This window comes from Crassostrea angulata, chromosome 10 (genome assembly GCF_025612915.1).
Source record: "Crassostrea angulata isolate pt1a10 chromosome 10, ASM2561291v2, whole genome shotgun sequence".
Lineage (NCBI taxonomy): Eukaryota > Metazoa > Mollusca > Bivalvia > Ostreida > Ostreidae > Magallana > Magallana angulata.
In genome coordinates, this window is record NC_069120.1 from 30,684,158 (window position 1) to 30,702,872 (window position 18,715).

At 33.1% G+C, this 18,715-nt stretch overlaps 1 protein-coding gene and 1 pseudogene across 1 annotated transcript; one reads left to right on the forward strand and one right to left on the reverse strand.

Annotated features, from left to right (window-relative positions):
- Window positions 1-117: 117 nt before the first annotated feature.
- LOC128168334 (guided entry of tail-anchored proteins factor CAMLG-like) lies at window positions 118-11,112 on the reverse strand. The gene is made up of 6 exons (XM_052834567.1): window positions 10,830-11,112; window positions 7,473-7,536; window positions 4,686-4,768; window positions 2,285-2,634; window positions 1,619-1,684; window positions 118-363 (listed from the first exon to the last, which is right to left on the reverse strand). Exons 1-6 carry the CDS (start codon window positions 10,939-10,941, stop codon window positions 193-195), a joined length of 846 nt encoding a protein of 281 aa, XP_052690527.1. The 5' UTR covers window positions 10,942-11,112; the 3' UTR covers window positions 118-192.
- Window positions 11,113-15,399: 4,287 nt separating this feature from the next.
- Window positions 15,400-16,712, forward strand: LOC128165928 (uncharacterized; annotated as a pseudogene).
- Window positions 16,713-18,715: the final 2,003 nt, after the last annotated feature.

Genomic DNA, 18,715 nt, shown 5'->3' on the forward strand with positions numbered 1-18,715 from the left:
GTAGCCTCACATAATAAAGCTTTGATTGGTGAGCTATAAATAGAATATAATGCTTGTCGTTAGCAAATTATGCTTTATTGTAAGTTTACATATCATCAATGATCTTTTATTTTTTACGTGCATTTAATAATTATGCATGTACAAAGTTGAAAGGTATGTTCAATCGTGATATTGCAAATAAATGTTATTCACTCATATAAAAAGTCCACAAGTGAAAAACACAAATAGAAAGAAGAAAAAGTCCTCGGACACAGCCTTCACATATCCCATTATTCGACTGTAGGTCTGGATCAGATGAGGGGACAATCCACACAGCATTAAGGCAGCAGACATCACATTTTGACTCTGGTGTATTTTGACACCCTAAAAGAAAACAGTACAAAAATCTCAAATGCAAGATACAATTTTTAAAAATTGTCTTCGTTCCTCTATTAAGTAGATTAGGTATCAATGACTGAGGCAAGAACTTTAAAATTGTAACAAATATTTTAAAAATATTATTAGCATAGAACAAACAAACAAAACTAGACAACATTGACATGGTGACCAACTCAAAGGGCCAACTCAAATAATGGACAATGAGATGAAAACAGAAAAGTCTTTCACAGAATTTTGCTTTGACCTTGACCTATTACTTCGAAATTTTCCTGCCAGCATAGAACTTTAAATCCAATCTCATTATCCCTCACATATTCAGCCATTTTTGATCAACCTGAGCAAGATCAAGCAAATTGTTTAATTGATTTGTTAAATCTTTTCCCCATACTTTACGAATTAATATTGCAAATGTAATCCCGATACCTATATTCAATTTGACATCATTTTAAAGGGGAGGTCATGGGCTTTTTTGATGTCGTTTTTGGAAAGACGGTAGGCATTTTAGATACATGTATATTTCATTAGTCAAACTTAAACAAATCTCTGAGGTTTGATACTTATTTCCTTCATATTACATAGAAATTGAGAGTTAAAATCATGAATTTCTATTCAAACATGAGACTCTCACTGTAGGGCAATGGGTGATCATAGCATTACCTACAAATCTGAAAGTTCAAATACTTTTATTCAAGTACTTTTATCCACATTAATATCCACAGGTGTCCCATACCACCTTGACAGACTTGAATGCTGAATTGTTTTGAAGTCTGAACCCTAATCTGAGACTCCTCTGACTGTTACCCTGTTTTCATTGTTTGGTGTTTGAAAATATTCATTCATAAATGGGGGGGGGGGGGGGGGGGGGAGAGATAAAGAGTCGGAGGAATTTCAGATTATGTTAATCTTATTTCCAGGGCCTATCTATTTGGTAAAATGAGACATGCAGGGCTTTAATGGTCAATCTTTTATTATACACACAGTTTCATTTATAATGCACACAAAATGCATACAGCTTATTTCTACAAGTACACAATGTACAGGGTATGAAGGTAGACTTCCTAAAATAGAACATATATTTAATTCAATATTGCCAAGTGACAAATTACCACGAAGTTTTCAAGATGAAGTTGAAATTGTTAATAAAGCTGGACACAGCAATTACCCGAAGTAAATATTCATGTTTGATATATGGCCATATTGAGAATTATCTACCATCAAAATAATTATAATACAGTCTCACCTTTAGAAAATTATTGTTGAACAGGTATAATCCAAATTGTAATGCAGTAAATGGTAAAAATATAGTCTGAAAAAAAAGGTGAATGAGATTTTAACACACACTAATGCACACATACTATATTCTAAATCTAAGTCTGAAACGGTAACAAAGGCGTCAAGCTAACATTTTCTTTTTTGATACATATCATTAATTTGAATTTCTGTACCAATAGTCATAAATCAAATATTATCAGAATAAAAAAGTAAATGAATTATGGTTTGTGTAACTTAAATGCAACAGCTGCTTTAAAGAAAACACAAGTAATCCCAGATTACAAAGCTCAAGAAATTATTGGGCTATAGGCTTCAAAATTGATTTGTGATGTTATCACAGTGAAAGATAGTTGAAAATGTAAACATAAATGTGTAAACCATCAAACTCATTAAAATAGATGTAATACAGTAAAAATATTATATTTGGCGGTGTATTCTATTTTGCGTTTCTGGCTGAATAGTACATAAAGTACATTGCCAAATGTCAAACATATATGCAAATAAATTCACTCTAACATGTTGAAAAATAATTTCCTGCCAAATATTGTACATGTTAAAAGTAGTTAAAAACATTTAATCATAAACAGACCCAAATTCTCAAAACATTATTTACAATACAATATGGTAAACCTACCTCAAAATAAAATAAACCTTGGCCAGATTTTAAAACCATGCGACTGACAAATGCCATTAAAATACAGCCTAATATGCGATACATCTCAAACAGCTGATTCTGGGAGTAGGACACTCTCTTCTTGGGTTGAGTACTGGGAGACCGCTGTAATGGCACTTCATCTAGTACAGTAACTTCTGGCAGGATTTCAGCTCTTTGTAACTTCACAGTATTACTTTTTCTTTGATGCAGTTCACCTTTATCAAAACTAGATATCAAAAGTGGTCTCTCTTTGGAATTTTCTCCGTCTGATTTCTCAAGTGTTTCTTTCATTTGAATTTCTTTGACCTCAGTTAGATTTTCTGTTTTCCCTGTCAATAAAATTGTTATTAATGTGGCTTAACACACCAATGCATTATTTGACAGATTGATAAATAATCATTTTTGAAAAGTTCTATAAAAAAAAAATGAGACCAATATCAGCTTTCAATTATTCAATATGATTTATCAATCGATGCAAAATAAAATTATCTGTAAATACATGTCAAAGACAGCCATATAAAACTTTATAATATTTTTGATTAAAAATATATTTTTGAAAATGAATATCAAGAATTGTAGATATTTTTTAAACCTGTGGATAAAATCTACAAGTAAACTGTGACTCACTATGCAATCATATTTCAACAAGAAATTGAAATAAAATTGTAAAATTAAAAAAAAAAAATTGGAAAATCTTTAACAAACCAATCTCGATTGTAATTAAAATGATCTCAAACAAAATCACATAAAGTTAAAATATATATAACAGTTTTGGAAAAATTTCAGCTTGTTTCATTGATGGTTTGTTCATTTACTGCTCTTGTAATACATATCAATTTCTCAGAATAAACTGCAGTATTTATGTAAAATTTCAATTTTAAAATAAATATAAACTCTGATCAGGATCTTTTTATTTTTAATCTGGATCACTATATATATATTAATTCAAATTTTTAAAAATTTAAATTTTTTAAATTTTGCATTTTCTTCTAAATTTCTTTGTGAAATATTATTGTCATTGTTTGATAAGTGTTTTATTTGTCTTTTGTTACTCTTTAGATTTTAAACCATAGATTTAAGATATCAAAGAATAACAGATTTAATTTTCAGAAATAATTTTAAATTAAAAAAATTATAGAGTAGACCATACCATCTATGGCATGTAATTATTGATGATTACATTACGCATCAATTGAGACCAAATTTTAAGCTCTAAAATACCCTGTTTGCAGTCTAAACAAATTTTCCATTTTCACTGAAAAAATACCCAAAAAATTATATAAAATAATTGAAAGCCGATATCCATCTCTGTTTTTGTGAAATCATGTTTGATAAAAGATCTTTATTAATCAATCAAATAAAATCTTGGTGTGTTGAGGAACCTTAAGTAACATTAATGATTTTTAAGTGCTCAGTTTTACCAATTGATGACTGTAACTACAAGAAGAACATACATGTACCAATATGTTAAAGCTGACAAAAAAATTATTTTTCCTACACATTCATGTAAAAATTCAACCCCTATTCGTAACCCCATGATTTAAACAAAATGGAATCTACACAACCTCTGTACAATGCAAAATGTTATAACAACACAAAATGTAATAAACTCCCACTATAACATTTTGTGTAATTATATTACCGGTATGTGTCAAGATCAATGCAAACCGTAATAACGCAAAATGAAATAAGATTGTTTTTTTTTCATACTATATTTTATTGGATATGCACAATTTCTTGTGCCTTTCTAAACAAAAATCAAAGTACTGAAGTACTGACGGGAGTTGATTTTATCGATTATCATTTATTTTAAAATCAGCAATATGTGATTTTGCATGGCAAGTAGTATCAGTAATCGAAATATTTCTGAGAAATTGTATGGATCCAGGCAAGATTGAACTCTAGTTTTGTTCAACCAAACGCTCGACTGTCTCAGTATATCTCCGACAAGCAAGAGAGCCTCTCTGTTTTGTCGGATATTGACGGAGACAGCCGAGCGTCTGGTTGAACGAGACTAGTACATTGAAGTCTGGCGTATGAATACATACGACTTCAAAAAATATCTAAACTGTTTGTACCATTTAAAATCTTATTATTTTCATAGTATTAATAAATAGGTTTTCTTGAAAAACAATGCTTCAAAATACATTGCATCTGAATTTATCGATTTTTTTCAGGAACTAAGTGTTGTCAGCGGTATTGATTTGTGCTTAGGTCCAAACACTGTTTCACTTTCGGTTTGCCCGAGTAACTGCATAGGAGAGTTGATTAAAATCAACTCCCCCAAAAACACTTTACCATTCTGTTATTCGTAATTATGAATGCATTTTGAAATGAAGTACCGGTATGCAAATTCTGAACCAAAGCAAAGTACACATACCTGAGTTTTCAGTTTCATCTGATATCTGTTTGCCTCTGCAGAGTAAACAGGCCTTCCTATTTCCAAAATTAATGTTACCACATCTGCAATGTACAATAAAGGAAGCCCTCCTGTTTATGAAGATTATACATGTTAAAAAGAACACAAATAAAAAGAAATTCAAAGCGGTACATAACAATGCAATATATACACCACTGACTATAATTATAAATTTCTTTCTCTGGCATTTGTTTTCATGGATTCGGCATCATGATGTCAACATGCTTTTAATAGATGGGCGAGTCTATAAACATGCGCCAATCAGAATCTTTGTTGCAAATTCCATTTGTAATGCACACCAATTAGAAAGTGTGTCGTAACTCAACACAATGCTGTATCCACCATGGTGTATATTTCATGCAAGATCTATGATAATGTACCTTTTAAATGGTGATAAATTCATAGCAAACCAAATTGTACCATGATATAACACTAAATTCAATTAGTGAATAAATTTTCATTCTATAATAAGAAGGGGGAACAGGACACTGATCATGTGACTATCGTTGCAACGATGCTTTGATGTGCTAACTCTATTATGACGTCATAATGGATTTGATTGTATGATGCTATGATGTCACTTATCCATTATGATGTCAAAAATGATTCGATGGTAATAGAATCATTCATTATTACGAGTGTGGGATAGTGAAATTCCACTGAGGGGCCAAGATTCACGGTCTAGGACTCAGCTGCCGAGTCCTAGACTGTGAATCTTGGCCCCTCGGTGGAATTTCACTATCCCACACGAGTATATAATGAATGATTATTTTTCTCGCATTATATTACCTTAAAAAATGATGTTTGACAACTTTCTGCTATGACGTTCAAAAGATTACTTTCGGTTTATCCCTCAGCGTGCTTCAAATAGTGCAAGTCAAAATGAGAGCATACGACAGTTTTTTAAATTAAAAATATGATAAATTATAATCAATTAAGCAATATAATTACTTGATGGATGATTTCAGTGCACCATTTCGCATTTTCCTACAGCAGACATCGTTTGTTTCCGTTTTAAAACGGCGTAGTAATACACAGTGTAAGACAGAAAAATCTCACACTGCTGTCTCACACCGGACAAACCGATCTCACACCGGTGATAATGCGAGAAATCTGTTTCTCGTACCTTACAGCTCTAAAGTAGTCATTTTCACAGTATGTTCAAATTTAGATTTAAAAACTACAAAATTTGAAGTGCTGATTTTAGCAATATTTTGATAAAATTATGATATTGCTATGTAAAAAAGTCAATGAGGTAAATAATTTTGAAATTTGTTTCTGTTCTTAAAACTAATGAATGCAATTTGCAAATAAATTCCATCAAATAAAATAGTTACGGTATATTGCAGAAAATTGAAATTGTCAAAAAAAATTCATATAATGCTAGAAAAGGGGGACAATTCCTATCAAATATCTCCCTTGCAAGGTAAGAAAGTAGTCATGAAAATGATATATGCTGTAGAAGACATCTTAATGTTAAAGCTGAACACCATTCTTAAATAGGCAAGGACACACAGATACCTGTCATAAAACCCTTTGATTTCGTTACATCCGATTGCACACCCGAAACTCGTAACCGACATGTAGTATTCCTTTCGTAGTCTATGGATTTTATGCATTTATTTCTTATTCAAGTGCACATTCTATTTGTAAATAATGCATTGACCAATTTATTTGATGTTAGTATTCTCCTGGATTGAAAAATAGTGAGTAAAATTTGATATTTTCATTACAACCGAGTAACATGGCAAGGCAGGATGTACGTCCACAAGCGAGACCTCTACAGCAAAGTACTTTGATTTGTTTAGAGGTCTGTGCCTTATATAGGGGTTGTAGGGACAGCAGTGATGAAAGAGAAATATGGCGGACAGTGCCTATTTATGAGCAGTGTTCAGCTTTTATGTATTTGAAAAAGCAAAATATTCATTGACAAATAATTTTACACTGCAATGCCCTGTTTCCCCCTTAAGTTAATTTGGAACAAGTCTGGCAATTAACAAGTATTTTCATCTGGTTCATGAAAATCTAATACATATAATATGAAGAGTATAAAATCTTAAAGGGACATGGTGACGGACAAACCCATGATTCAGCAAATATCAAATTTTTACAGGATTTCCACATATTTTATACATTATATGAAAAGATGAACTTTGAAAAATTACAGTGTTCAAAAGTAAATAAATCAAATTAAAAATAGAATTACGCGTTGGGCCAACACAAAAATATTGAGTTTTCCTTCCGCTTCATATTCACACAAGCGCAGGGGAATGTAAATACTACAGCGTGACATATATCACGAGCCAGAAACCTCTCATTGAAACATGGTGTCTTCAAGAACTATATATCTATTAAGATGCATTCTCTATAAATGCATATTTCCTACCACAGTCATCGAATAGCTTCTATATCAAATTATTTTTTCACTGTGTCAATCCCATTATAACTATTTTTAGACAGAAATCGCAATCACATGACACTATACCAGTGTCCAAAACAACTCGGTTTGTTTACATGTGCAATTTCCGTATGAGTTTTAATGACCTGTAAATTAATAGGTGATGACTAATGATGCTCGAAACTTTCCGTATGATGATATCTTGAGTAGCTCTTTTTATATCTGTTGTCATAATCAAAAAGCAAAACATCAATTTTGAGTCATCGTGCCACTTTAACATAAAAAATAAAAATGTCCATATGATGTAATAAACAATATATGACTATTCACCATAATATTTTGGTACTTACTGTTCACACGTCCACTGCTGGCTCTCTGTGGACTCGTCTTCTTTACTATCACTGCCCTCTCCACCTGTTATAATCAAACAAAAAGACATAGTACTTGCGTGAGTATTCCTTTTTTTATGCCATTATACATGTATTCAAAATGCAATATTTTTTCAAAATCCTATCATTGTTCAATAATTTGATATTTACTAAATTAAAAATTTCTCCTTTGAAAAGCCCCATTATATCTCCATGTTAAAATCATTGCTTTAACCTGAAAGATAAGCTGCACACAAGATCTACCAGTGATTGGGAATATCAAATGTGGTCAAGCTACACATTGTTGCTATCAAAATTTTTGGTGTCAGTTAATCTGACCATCAATTCCCTGTTAATTGCATATGGCTTCTAATTGCATGTTCTTGTGAGTAAATTCTATTAACGTAAAGTCTTGTGTATAGCATTCACCTTTGTATAATACGAAAGTTGGATGTAAAATGCTTTAAAAAAAGCTGCTGTTCCTATATAAAATACGCACCCAAAAAACGATTTTTTGTTAATAACCAATGTGTATAAGTTGATAATGTTTTCAAAGTGCTTAACATTAATTATGTCTGCAGATCAAACCCCAAACAACAAAAGTAATGATTAATTGATAATTATTCCAATTCTTGGATAATTATTAAATAAACATTGTGAACGTTTGTATGTTGTTTATCGTCATCATCAAGTTGTACTAATGATCGATCTATTTTTAACAATCTATGTAAATCAATAATGTTTAACTGCATATTGGCACTAAAAGTAAATAAGTTAATCAAATTTAAATTACTGCTAATCTTCCTGCACTCGAATAACCTGTAAAGTCCAACATGGAACAGGTGCATGCTTCACCAAAAATTGCTAAACAAATATTAACTCTGCCACAAGTCTACAGGTGGCTGGTTATGTAATGGCGAATACACTGGGGAGAACTTGTTTGATGCAATTAAGGAACAGTGGACTGGGTGAATAGATATTCTAATACATGTAAATTAAATTAAGAATAAGGTGTTCTTGACAAAATAAATTGGTCTTCACTCATACAACTTGCATAACACTCGATATCAGCAATCATACTACCGCGATATCTAGAAACACACTCTAAAAAAATGGGGTAAAAGTTTACTCCCATGTATAATACATGTTTGATTTAATTTTGACTGAAAAAGATATGTGTTATAACTTATTCACAAGACTTTAGGGTACTAATCTGGTACTTTATTCTTGTTTTTTTCTAAAGACACCTAAAATGCCAAAGTAAACTCCGATGTCACAATCATTTTAACAAAAAGGGAAAGAACTACTGTTTCTTTCCAGTGCAATATTATGTCACTTTATCAACACATAAAATTATACATGATACCGAGCACAGCCCACCTCGCAAAACAAGGCTTTATGGTAACATGTATATTTTAAGACAATCAGTGAAAATGAAAGTAATAACACCAAAAAAAATTCTTTCAGCTCGTGTGCTCCACCACATTGGCAGACATTTTCTTCAACAAAGTTCAAACAACCATTAAATGACTTGCACTTTTCAATGTTGATTGTCCCTAAACTCTATTAAAAACTTTTTAGTGTTCCAATCTAAAATAATTTGTAGGAAAATAATTGACCATGCAAACCAGATAAGTTTCAACAGTGCTGAAATCAGGAGATATTACTTGATTAATGTATGTCTAATCAAATTATGAATTTGTGGAAAAACCTAGCTATTTCAACATCATGCAACAAATTACCGTAATCTTTTAGATACTTATTATGTGGCAGAGAGAACTGGTAAATGGCAAGATTGTTCTTAGGCCAATTAGTATATAATTGGCAGACAAAAGTTAACACAGGTAAAATTTCTTACCATTGGTATGCCAACAGTACCAATTAATGTTTGGCGACAAAATTTATAATGAGGACATTTCTGCAGACAAATATTAAAGCTCTATTAGGCAACAGATTTATTTAACTGCCCATAGGCGTCGGAACCGGGGGGGCTAGGGGGGGCTTAGCCCCCCCACTTTTTTTGCAAAGTTATACCTAACCATTAGAAAAATAGCATGATAGATGGTTCAGCCCCCCCCACTTTTTTTCGCAGGAAAGATTTTTGTTCCTAAATTTACCTTGAAAGATTGAGAAGTTGGATTCAGAAGCATACTAGCCCCCCCCCCCCCCCCCCCCCCCGGATTAGGAATTTCATGATTTTGGAAGAAAATGTTTTTTGGGTAAGTAAATTTTTTTTTTGTTTGGAAGTATAGGTATACTCCCCCCCCCCCCCCCCCCCCCCCCCAAGGATTAGGATTACCATGATTTTGGGAATTACTTTTTTCTCAACATTTCTGAGGATTAGTTTAGCCCCCCCCCCCCCCCCACTTTCAATTTGCTTCCGATGCCAGTGCTGCCTAATCCACCTTGAATCTTGCTGTAGCTTAAAAATTCCATATAAGCATAATGACATGCAAGTCGGTCGGACGTGCCTTAGTGTCAAACCCTGCAGAGTATAGTCTTCCTGTAGATGTTCTAAAACCGATCAGCCATACATCAAAAGAAATGTTACCTATGTACCAAAAAAACACCAACAGTTCTTTTTCAAGATTAGGGGTAGAGCCCTTTAGATTGTTGTTGGAATCCACTGCATTAATTTACTTTCAATGTGTCCCAGAACAAATGGAAATTGGTATCAAATTATTATCGAGTGTATATGATGGTATAGTAATCTCATAGTAATATGACTCAATCTAGCCATTTCCTCTAATGATCTACCCATGTTTTGCAGGAGAACAAAAATTGTACGGTAAAAAAAATACTTTACTGTACTATAAATGTTTTATTTTTGAACACATCATTTAGCTGCAAAATGATGCACAAAGCAAAAGTATTACATCTTGCTTTCACATTTTCTTCAATATAATCAGCCAGTGACAACTGGTACACTAAAGGATTAGTGAATTTCTGTACCCCAAAACTCGTTCCGAGTATATATGGTTCTAATGGTACCCATGGCACAAATTGTTACCATTGGCAAACAGGTGATGGTACCATTGGATGTACTCTAAACGCACCCAATGTATGATTGTACATATATGTACATATTAGAAATGCAAATGGTGATTATTTACCGATTTCTTTTACTTAACTAATCAAAAATAATGTTTAAAATGTCATTATTAACATCCATTTGGTAAGTCATTGGTAATTTCATAACTCATTAAAATTAACTGATACATTTTGACCAAGGTGTTCGACTGAAAGTGAGAATGATAAAGTAACGAGGTCCTATTCATCAACATTTTACTAGTTCATTAGTATTCAATAAAATATATGTTATCGTGTAAATTATCATACCATTGATTTCATGTTCCGCTCTTTGTCGGCTATACAGTCTATTTATCCTTTTCTCTGCGTTTTCAAGGATTCTCCTTTTTCTTGCCTCACTCCTTGCTACTGCATCCGCCATGTTGACAATTTATTTTCGTATTTTTATCAAATGTTATTTAATAAATTTGTAGGAGAAACGTTTAGGGTAAAATATGCACACAAGTTAAAATTGTATTTGTTATAAGTTTGTATTTAACGCCTTTCAATAAATTTGTTTTTTTTTTACTGTACACATACACATGTGCGAAACAGTGGGCTTGTTACATGCACCCCCGAATTTACAGTGAAGTCGTACCCAAACCCACTCGCACCCAAACAAACTCGTACTCAAATGGTCCGGTCGTACCCAAAACTGAGTGGTTCACTCGCACCCAAATATTTGAGTACGACTTCACTAGTGAACTCGTACCCACGGTATTTTTTGGCGTTTGCTTTAAACTTTATTGTTTTGTATTAGATGCATGTCTGTAGCTCTAATTCGGAAAAAAATTTCCATCCGCATTTGTTCAGATCGGGAGCTACCGACATGCAGCTAGTTTTGTATGTACTTAAACAGTTATATACTTCAATAATACGCTCACATGTGTATTTGTTGTAGTTCTATGTCAATTTGAATAATTAGCCTAAATAATAATTTCATCTCCGGGGGTTTGCAAAGTTTTTTCAAATTAATATATAATATATTAAACTAGTGTCTATTTCAGTTTCAAAAGGATTTTGGACTATTTCTCTTAAACATATAATATGACAGCTAGTTTTGTATGTACTTAAACAGTTATATACTTCAGTAATACGCTCACATGTGTATTTGTTGTAGTTCTATGTCATATACATATAATGTTTAATAATAAAAACTTCCAAAAGTGATGAAAATGTGTTTTTCTTCCTAATTTCTTCTTAATTATGAGCAGCATGTTTATTTTGTGCTGACAAACTCATTGGTTGATCGGTTGAACGGAATCACATAAAGCAATTAATTTTAATTGATGATAGTTAACCTGCTCATAATCATTCTTTGATCCGTCCGCATCAGAACTAGATTGTACTAGATTTTTATAACAAATTCTTTCAAATTAGTTATACAATTTGCATATTAATGTTATCGATAATATACAAGACATAACAACATACGAATAAAAGCCATTCATTTTATTTTCTTATAATAAATATAGATCTGCCCGTATTCAAATACACTGAGATCTAGAGATGTTTGTATATATATAAATTTGTTAAATAAAACATAACTAAAAAACATAACAAAATATGAATGAATATGAATGAAAACTATTGTATTTTATTTTCTTAGTATAAATATATTTTTTCCCGTGGGTACGAGTTCACTAGTGAAGTCGTACTCAAATATTTGGGTGCGAGTGAACCACTCAGTTTTGGGTACGACCGGACCATTTGAGTACGAGTTTGTTTGGGTGCGAGTCGGGTTGGGTACGACTTCACTTGATTCCGCACCCCCCCCCCCCCCCCCTTTTAAACTAGAACCGACCTCGTTACAATACAACAAGTAGATTTTCATACTGACACACTGACATAATATCCAGGAATTTTTTTTAAATGTGCGGGAGGGCGATGATACAAAATTTGTACTTTGGATGTAATTAAGGTCAAGATCTAGTAAATGAAAGGTGCCTACAGGTTTATGAAATTCAAGATATAAATTCTTTCAATGATGCTTCATAATAATAGCTTTGTTTCATAGGGTGTACCGGGGCTAAAATTTTTGGTAAACACAATGAAAAATCATGTTTTAAACAACCATTTTCTATGAAATATGAAGAATAAAAGTAACAAATTTCTGAGTTTTGTCCATTTTTGACTAATAAAATATAGCTAGAAAGCCTACAGTCTCTCCAAAAACAACATTGAACAAGCTCTTGACCTCCTCTTTAAAACGATGTCAAATTGAATATAGGTACCGGGATTACTTTTCCCATGATTTAACATAAAATGCCAAGAAATTGTTAAAATTTTCACATAATTCCTTTTAAGCCGTAAAGTACGGGAAAATATTCTTCAAATCAATTATGACGCCATAATGGTTCTAGCACCGAAAAGACATTCTTGAATCATTTACTATACTGTAGATCTTGACCTTAAGTATACTTATAACAGTATAAAGTCAATATCTAGTAAATGACAGGTGCCTACCGTACAGGTTTATGAAATTCAAGATATTTTAATTAAATGATCCTTCATAACAATAGCTTTGGTTTATACGGTGTACCAGGCATAGGCGTCGAAACTGGGCGGGGGGGGGGGGGGGGGGGGGGGGCTAGCCTCCCCCCTCCACTTTTATTTTTGCAAAGTTATAGCCTAACCATTACCAACCATGCCCCCTTTTTTGCTTCTCAAGATTTTTTTGATAAGTCTAGACGCCCCCCTTTCAATTTGCTTCCGATGCCATTGCTGGAGCTTAAAATATTGGTACATACAAAGAAAAATCATGTTTTAAACTTATTTTCTATGAAATATGAAGGCAATGAGTAACAAATCTTGGAATTTTGTCCATTTCTGACCATGCAGAGACATAAATAACATTGTTATTTATGTCTCTGTTCTGACTAATGATATATATCATAATCTAGAGAATGCCCACATTCTCTCAAACAACGGTATTAAACAAGCTCTTGACCTTCTCTTTAAAAATGATGTCAAAATGATAAAGGAATCGTGATTACTTTTTCCACGATTTAAGGTGGCTCTATACACCCACAGTTTATTCAAATTTTCAATAGAAGACCACAAAACATATACTTATCAAATATCAAAATGACGATAGGGATACTATTGGTATTTTTAAAGAATTTTTTAATGTTTTTTCGTGTTTTTGTAAAATATTTTTTAAAAAGACAGCTATCAACAAATTGAGAGAAATTATTTTGTCATATGATGGATATTTCCTTCGGACACATAAAAAAAAATATAACACTTCTTAACATTCAAAAATGTTATTATTGCAATTTTTTTTAGTATTTCCCCAAAACATATTTTTTCATATTTTCTTACTCTGATGACAAATCATCTGAAAAAGTTGCTTGATGTTATAAGAAAATGTATTTTAATAAATGTGAAATAAAAAATTGAATGAAAACAATTGCAAATAAACACAAAAAATATTTAAAATTTTATTTGGTATGAAAGTTCCTCATGTAAGGGTTATCGTTCCTAAGTCCCAAGGCCCAAACACCTTGGGGACTTTTCATTTCTGAGTTGAAGAAAATTTCCTAAATATAATGTTGGAATGATAAATACATGCATATTTCATTATAGACTTTGCCCTGTATAAGTGAATATATTCGCTTTAGTGCAAAACTAAGTCAAATAAATAAAGGGGAACATTGACTAGGCTAATAGGATTTATGTATCCCAACCTGAGAGAAATTCAAAGCAACCCTCTCATCCCCGTTAGGTGTCGATATTAATGTGCATTAAAGTATATTATAATTGAAATATTTTCACCTGTTTAGAATTTTCTTTCACGGTATTCAACCAAAAAATACGTTTTAGAAATTTTTGGAAAGTTAAAAAATTTATTGTTCTGAACGGGAATCGAACTCATGACCTACTGGTTTGTAGTGAACCCACTAACCCACTGCGCTACGGTGTAACATATCGATCATGCTAAAGAAACTCTTTAAAAATTTATACTTGATTTTATTGTTTATTTCGATAAATAATACCACACAACGTGAAGGTGTCACATACCACATTACTTGTAAGTAATGAATTTTCCAATTATCAAATTAAATCTATTCATTTAACACATTTTTCAAAATAGCGGTTCCCATACAATTCACCTCAGTTTAAATCAGCCAGTACCGGAAATGCATGTTTCCAGATTTACTTTTTTGCGTACTGCGTCATCAAAAAGTGGTGTATAGAGCCACCTTAATATAGAATGTCAAGAAATTGTTTCATTTTCTAAACAACTCATTTAAGGACGTTGTTTACTCAGGGTTGAAGTTTTCAAATGAAATACTATTGAAAAAGAACTCGATATTTTTACTATATAATGGAATTAGGTTCAAACAAAGTTGGACTTTTAGCAAAACAGAGGAAATTCGGACTAAATTTTTCAGACCTTGTTTTTCACTGAAATATTTTGGTAGTACTGTTATATTTAAAGTTAAGATTTTATTTCGATGTTACTCAACATAATTTTGCATATTTTCAGTTAGTTTATCTCACTTTTTCATTTAGATAACAGTATGACCCACACTACAAAAATTTTGAAAAATGCTTATAAACGAGGCCATGAATTTCATAATTTAGGTAGAGGAGTTCGTAGACAACATAACAATGCATTTAGTTTTTTCCCCACATGTGTGGGAGAAATTACGAGAATTTTCTATAATTGAATAAAGTTTTACTATAGGGCTATTTTGGCCCCACACTAAGGCCTAAACTCCTGTCCTAGGGGCCGCAATTTAGTAAGAAGACTTCATGGGTATCATAACCAAAGGACAGACACACATGCTGTTGTAGATATCATGTTGAAATAAAAAGTGCCTTCAAATCATGTATGGACTTTCGGAAAAAGATCATGAAACAAATGCAAATGACATTGGAATTGACGTCCAAGTATTCGAGTCCATAAGCGATGTGTTAGATGTCACATTGTGTATAAATCCTACTTTGCAATGCATGAAGCGACAGTGTGCAGAATGTGGTATCCACAAACTATACTTATTACTAAAAGAAACTGGAGACGCGGAGACAGACGAAACAGTCAAGTGGGAAAATTTGAAAAAGTTGAAATCAAAGTGAAGGGCAATAAAACAACAAAGAAACTCGTTCTAGTTAAAAAGGAATCAAAAGGTCAGTGATTTATTTTCACACTTTTTGCAACTATTAAAATCGTTTCCATTCCATCAACACCGAGCTACTTGGCAAAACAACCAATTTCAAGAACTTTCATCTAATCTTCCACTCAACCACTGCATCTGTGTTTATGACTTTTCTGAAAATTACCGTTGCACAGAATTAAAACAACTTGAAAGTGCTTACTTTAAAAAAAAACTGAAGTCTCTGTTCACGTTACGATTATACATCGATCGCCATGCACTACCCGACATTGATTGAATGGAGAGCACTGAGCAGAACGTGCGTTATTTAATTCATTCATGTTGCGTTGAAGTTTATTTTGCATTTACTATATGAGCATTTTTGTTTCAATTAAATATTTTTGTATTATTACATGATTGTGTTTATAATGTTATTGTAGGACCTCAAGATGCTGCTGGAGGACTGTTAAAAAGACAGGCAGATCTGGCAGTTTTGCGTGGACAAGCCCATATACAAAATGCCCGGGATCTGTATGAATTCGCTGTTTCAAATTTGACGCGGATAAAATCTGTTTGCAGGAGACGGCTTTTCCGTTCTCTTGATTTCATCCCAAGAGAACGCAATTTAAGTTTCAAACCAATTTCAAACATAAGATCTGTCCATCAAGTCATCGTTGATAACTCATCTCCCCATATCATTATACGCGAACTGTCCTGCTTTTGTGAAAAATGCAGTTTACAAATTTATCACGAATGTGTAAATGTTCAAAGAATTTGGCAAGTTCAACATCATGAAATAGTCAAGGAGACAAATAACACATTCGATGTTGAAGAAGATGACGAAGAGGTGCTCTTGTCCGAAATGGTATCCAAAGGACAGGTAACTGCCGTATATGCGGATGACCCACACCATGACTATTTCTTGCTAAAGGTTCAGGAAGCAATTCAAACATTAAACAGCGAAAGCACCGACGCTTGGGGCTCAATTCTTCCAGCTGGTAATAAGGTCATCACAGGACTCTATTACGACAATATTAATACATGTAACTAGATTCGATCTCGTTGCGAGCAACGAGTGGGTCTTCCGTGCGATTTTTGAATAGATTTGATCAAACTTATCAATTCAAAGATAAAAAAGTACATCGAAGCGAAAAATAGTAAAAAAAATGTTGCGGCACTCCAGGCTTGAACCCGGGTCGCTTTCGCCATGTCCACGACTCTATCGACTGAGTGACTCGGACTCTCGCTTCAGAACTTTGACGCTTAATTTCTCGGGAATGCTTTGATCGATTTTAAAACAAAATACATATTCTGAATCAGTAAAAGGGTCACTATAAGGTGTAAAAATTTCAAAAAAAAAATATTAAAAAACTAGATTCGATCTCGTTGCGAGCAACGAGTGGGTCTTCCGTTCGATTTTTGAATAGATTAGATTAAACTTATCAATTCAAAGATAAAATCGTAGATCTAAGCGAAAAATAGAGGAAAAAAAATTGCGGCACTCGGAGCTTGAACCCGGTTCGCCTGGGCCATGTCCACGACTCTATCGACTGAGCTACTCGGACTCTCGCTTCAGGACTTTGACGCTTAATTTCTCGAGAATGCCTTGATCGATTTTTAAAAAAATTACATATTCTGAATCAGGAAAAGGGTCACTATCATCTAATTGGAAAAAATATATTAAAACAAAAAGTTGAAAATTTTCATTTTTTAAATCTGCTTCCGGTGACGACCGGAAGTGACGGCCAACATTCTCTTACCGAGGTACACGAGGATATTGCTAGATCTATCATCTCTGAAAATTTTATTTCTCTATCTTTACTCGTTTGTGAGAAACATCGCCGACAAAATTGACTTTTAAAAATCGTAAAACGACGATTACTTCCGACCGGAAGTAAATTTTTCAAAATTGTTCCGGCGGTATAAATTTCATATGACTAGGCATCAGCCCTAAGAATTTGAAGGAAATCGAACGAGTCATCTCCGAGAATTCGCCTGCACAAAATTTGTAAGACAAAAAAAGAATAAGAAAGGTGAAAAAGAAACATTACAATAATAGAAGGGTCTTCCGCTGAAGACGGAAGACCCTAACTAGATTCGATCTCATTGCGAGCAACGAGTGGGTCTTCCGTCCGATTTTTGAATAGATTAGATCAAACTTATCAATTCAAAGATAGAAACGTAGATCTAAGCGAAAAATAGTAAAAAAAAATTTGCGGCACTCGAGGCTTGAACCCGGGTCGCCTGGGCCATGTCCACGACTCTATCGACTGAGCTACTCGGACTCTCGCTTCAGAACTTTGACGCTTAATTTCTCGAGAATGCCTTGATCGATTAAAAAAAAAAATTACATATTCTGAATCAGTGAAAGGGTCACTATAAGGTGTATTAATTTAAAAAAAAAATATTAAAAAATAAAAAAAGTCGAAAAATTCAATTTTTGAAATTTCCTTCCGGTGACAACCGGAAGTGACGGTAGACATTCATTTCACCGAGGTGCACCAGAAAAACGGTAGATCTATCATCTCTGAAAATTTCAGCCTTTTATCTTGACTCGTTTTTGAGAATCCTGACAGACAAAATTGATTTTTAAAAATCGTAAACGGACGATAACTTCTGACCGGAAGTGTATTTTCAAAAATTAAAAAAAATGTATCAGCTTTAGATAAAAACACGTTTATATTGAAAATTTGAGCGAAATCGACTCAGCCATCTCCGAGAAATCGTCTGCACAAAATCGGTAAGAAAAAAAAAGAATAATAAGAAAAGTGAAAAAGAAACAATAGAATAATAGAAGGGTCTTCCGCTGAAGACGGAAGACCCTAATAAAAAAGTCGAAAAATTCAATTTTTCAAATTTCCTTCCGGTGACGACCGGAAGTGACGGCGGACGTTCTCTTGACCGAGGTACATTAGAAAAACGGTAGATCTGTCATCTCTGAAATTTTCAGCCTTTTATCTTTACTCGTTTTTGAGAAACCCGACAGACAAAATTGACTTTTTAAAATCGTAAACGGACGATAACTTCTGACCGGAAGTGTTTTTTCAAAAATTA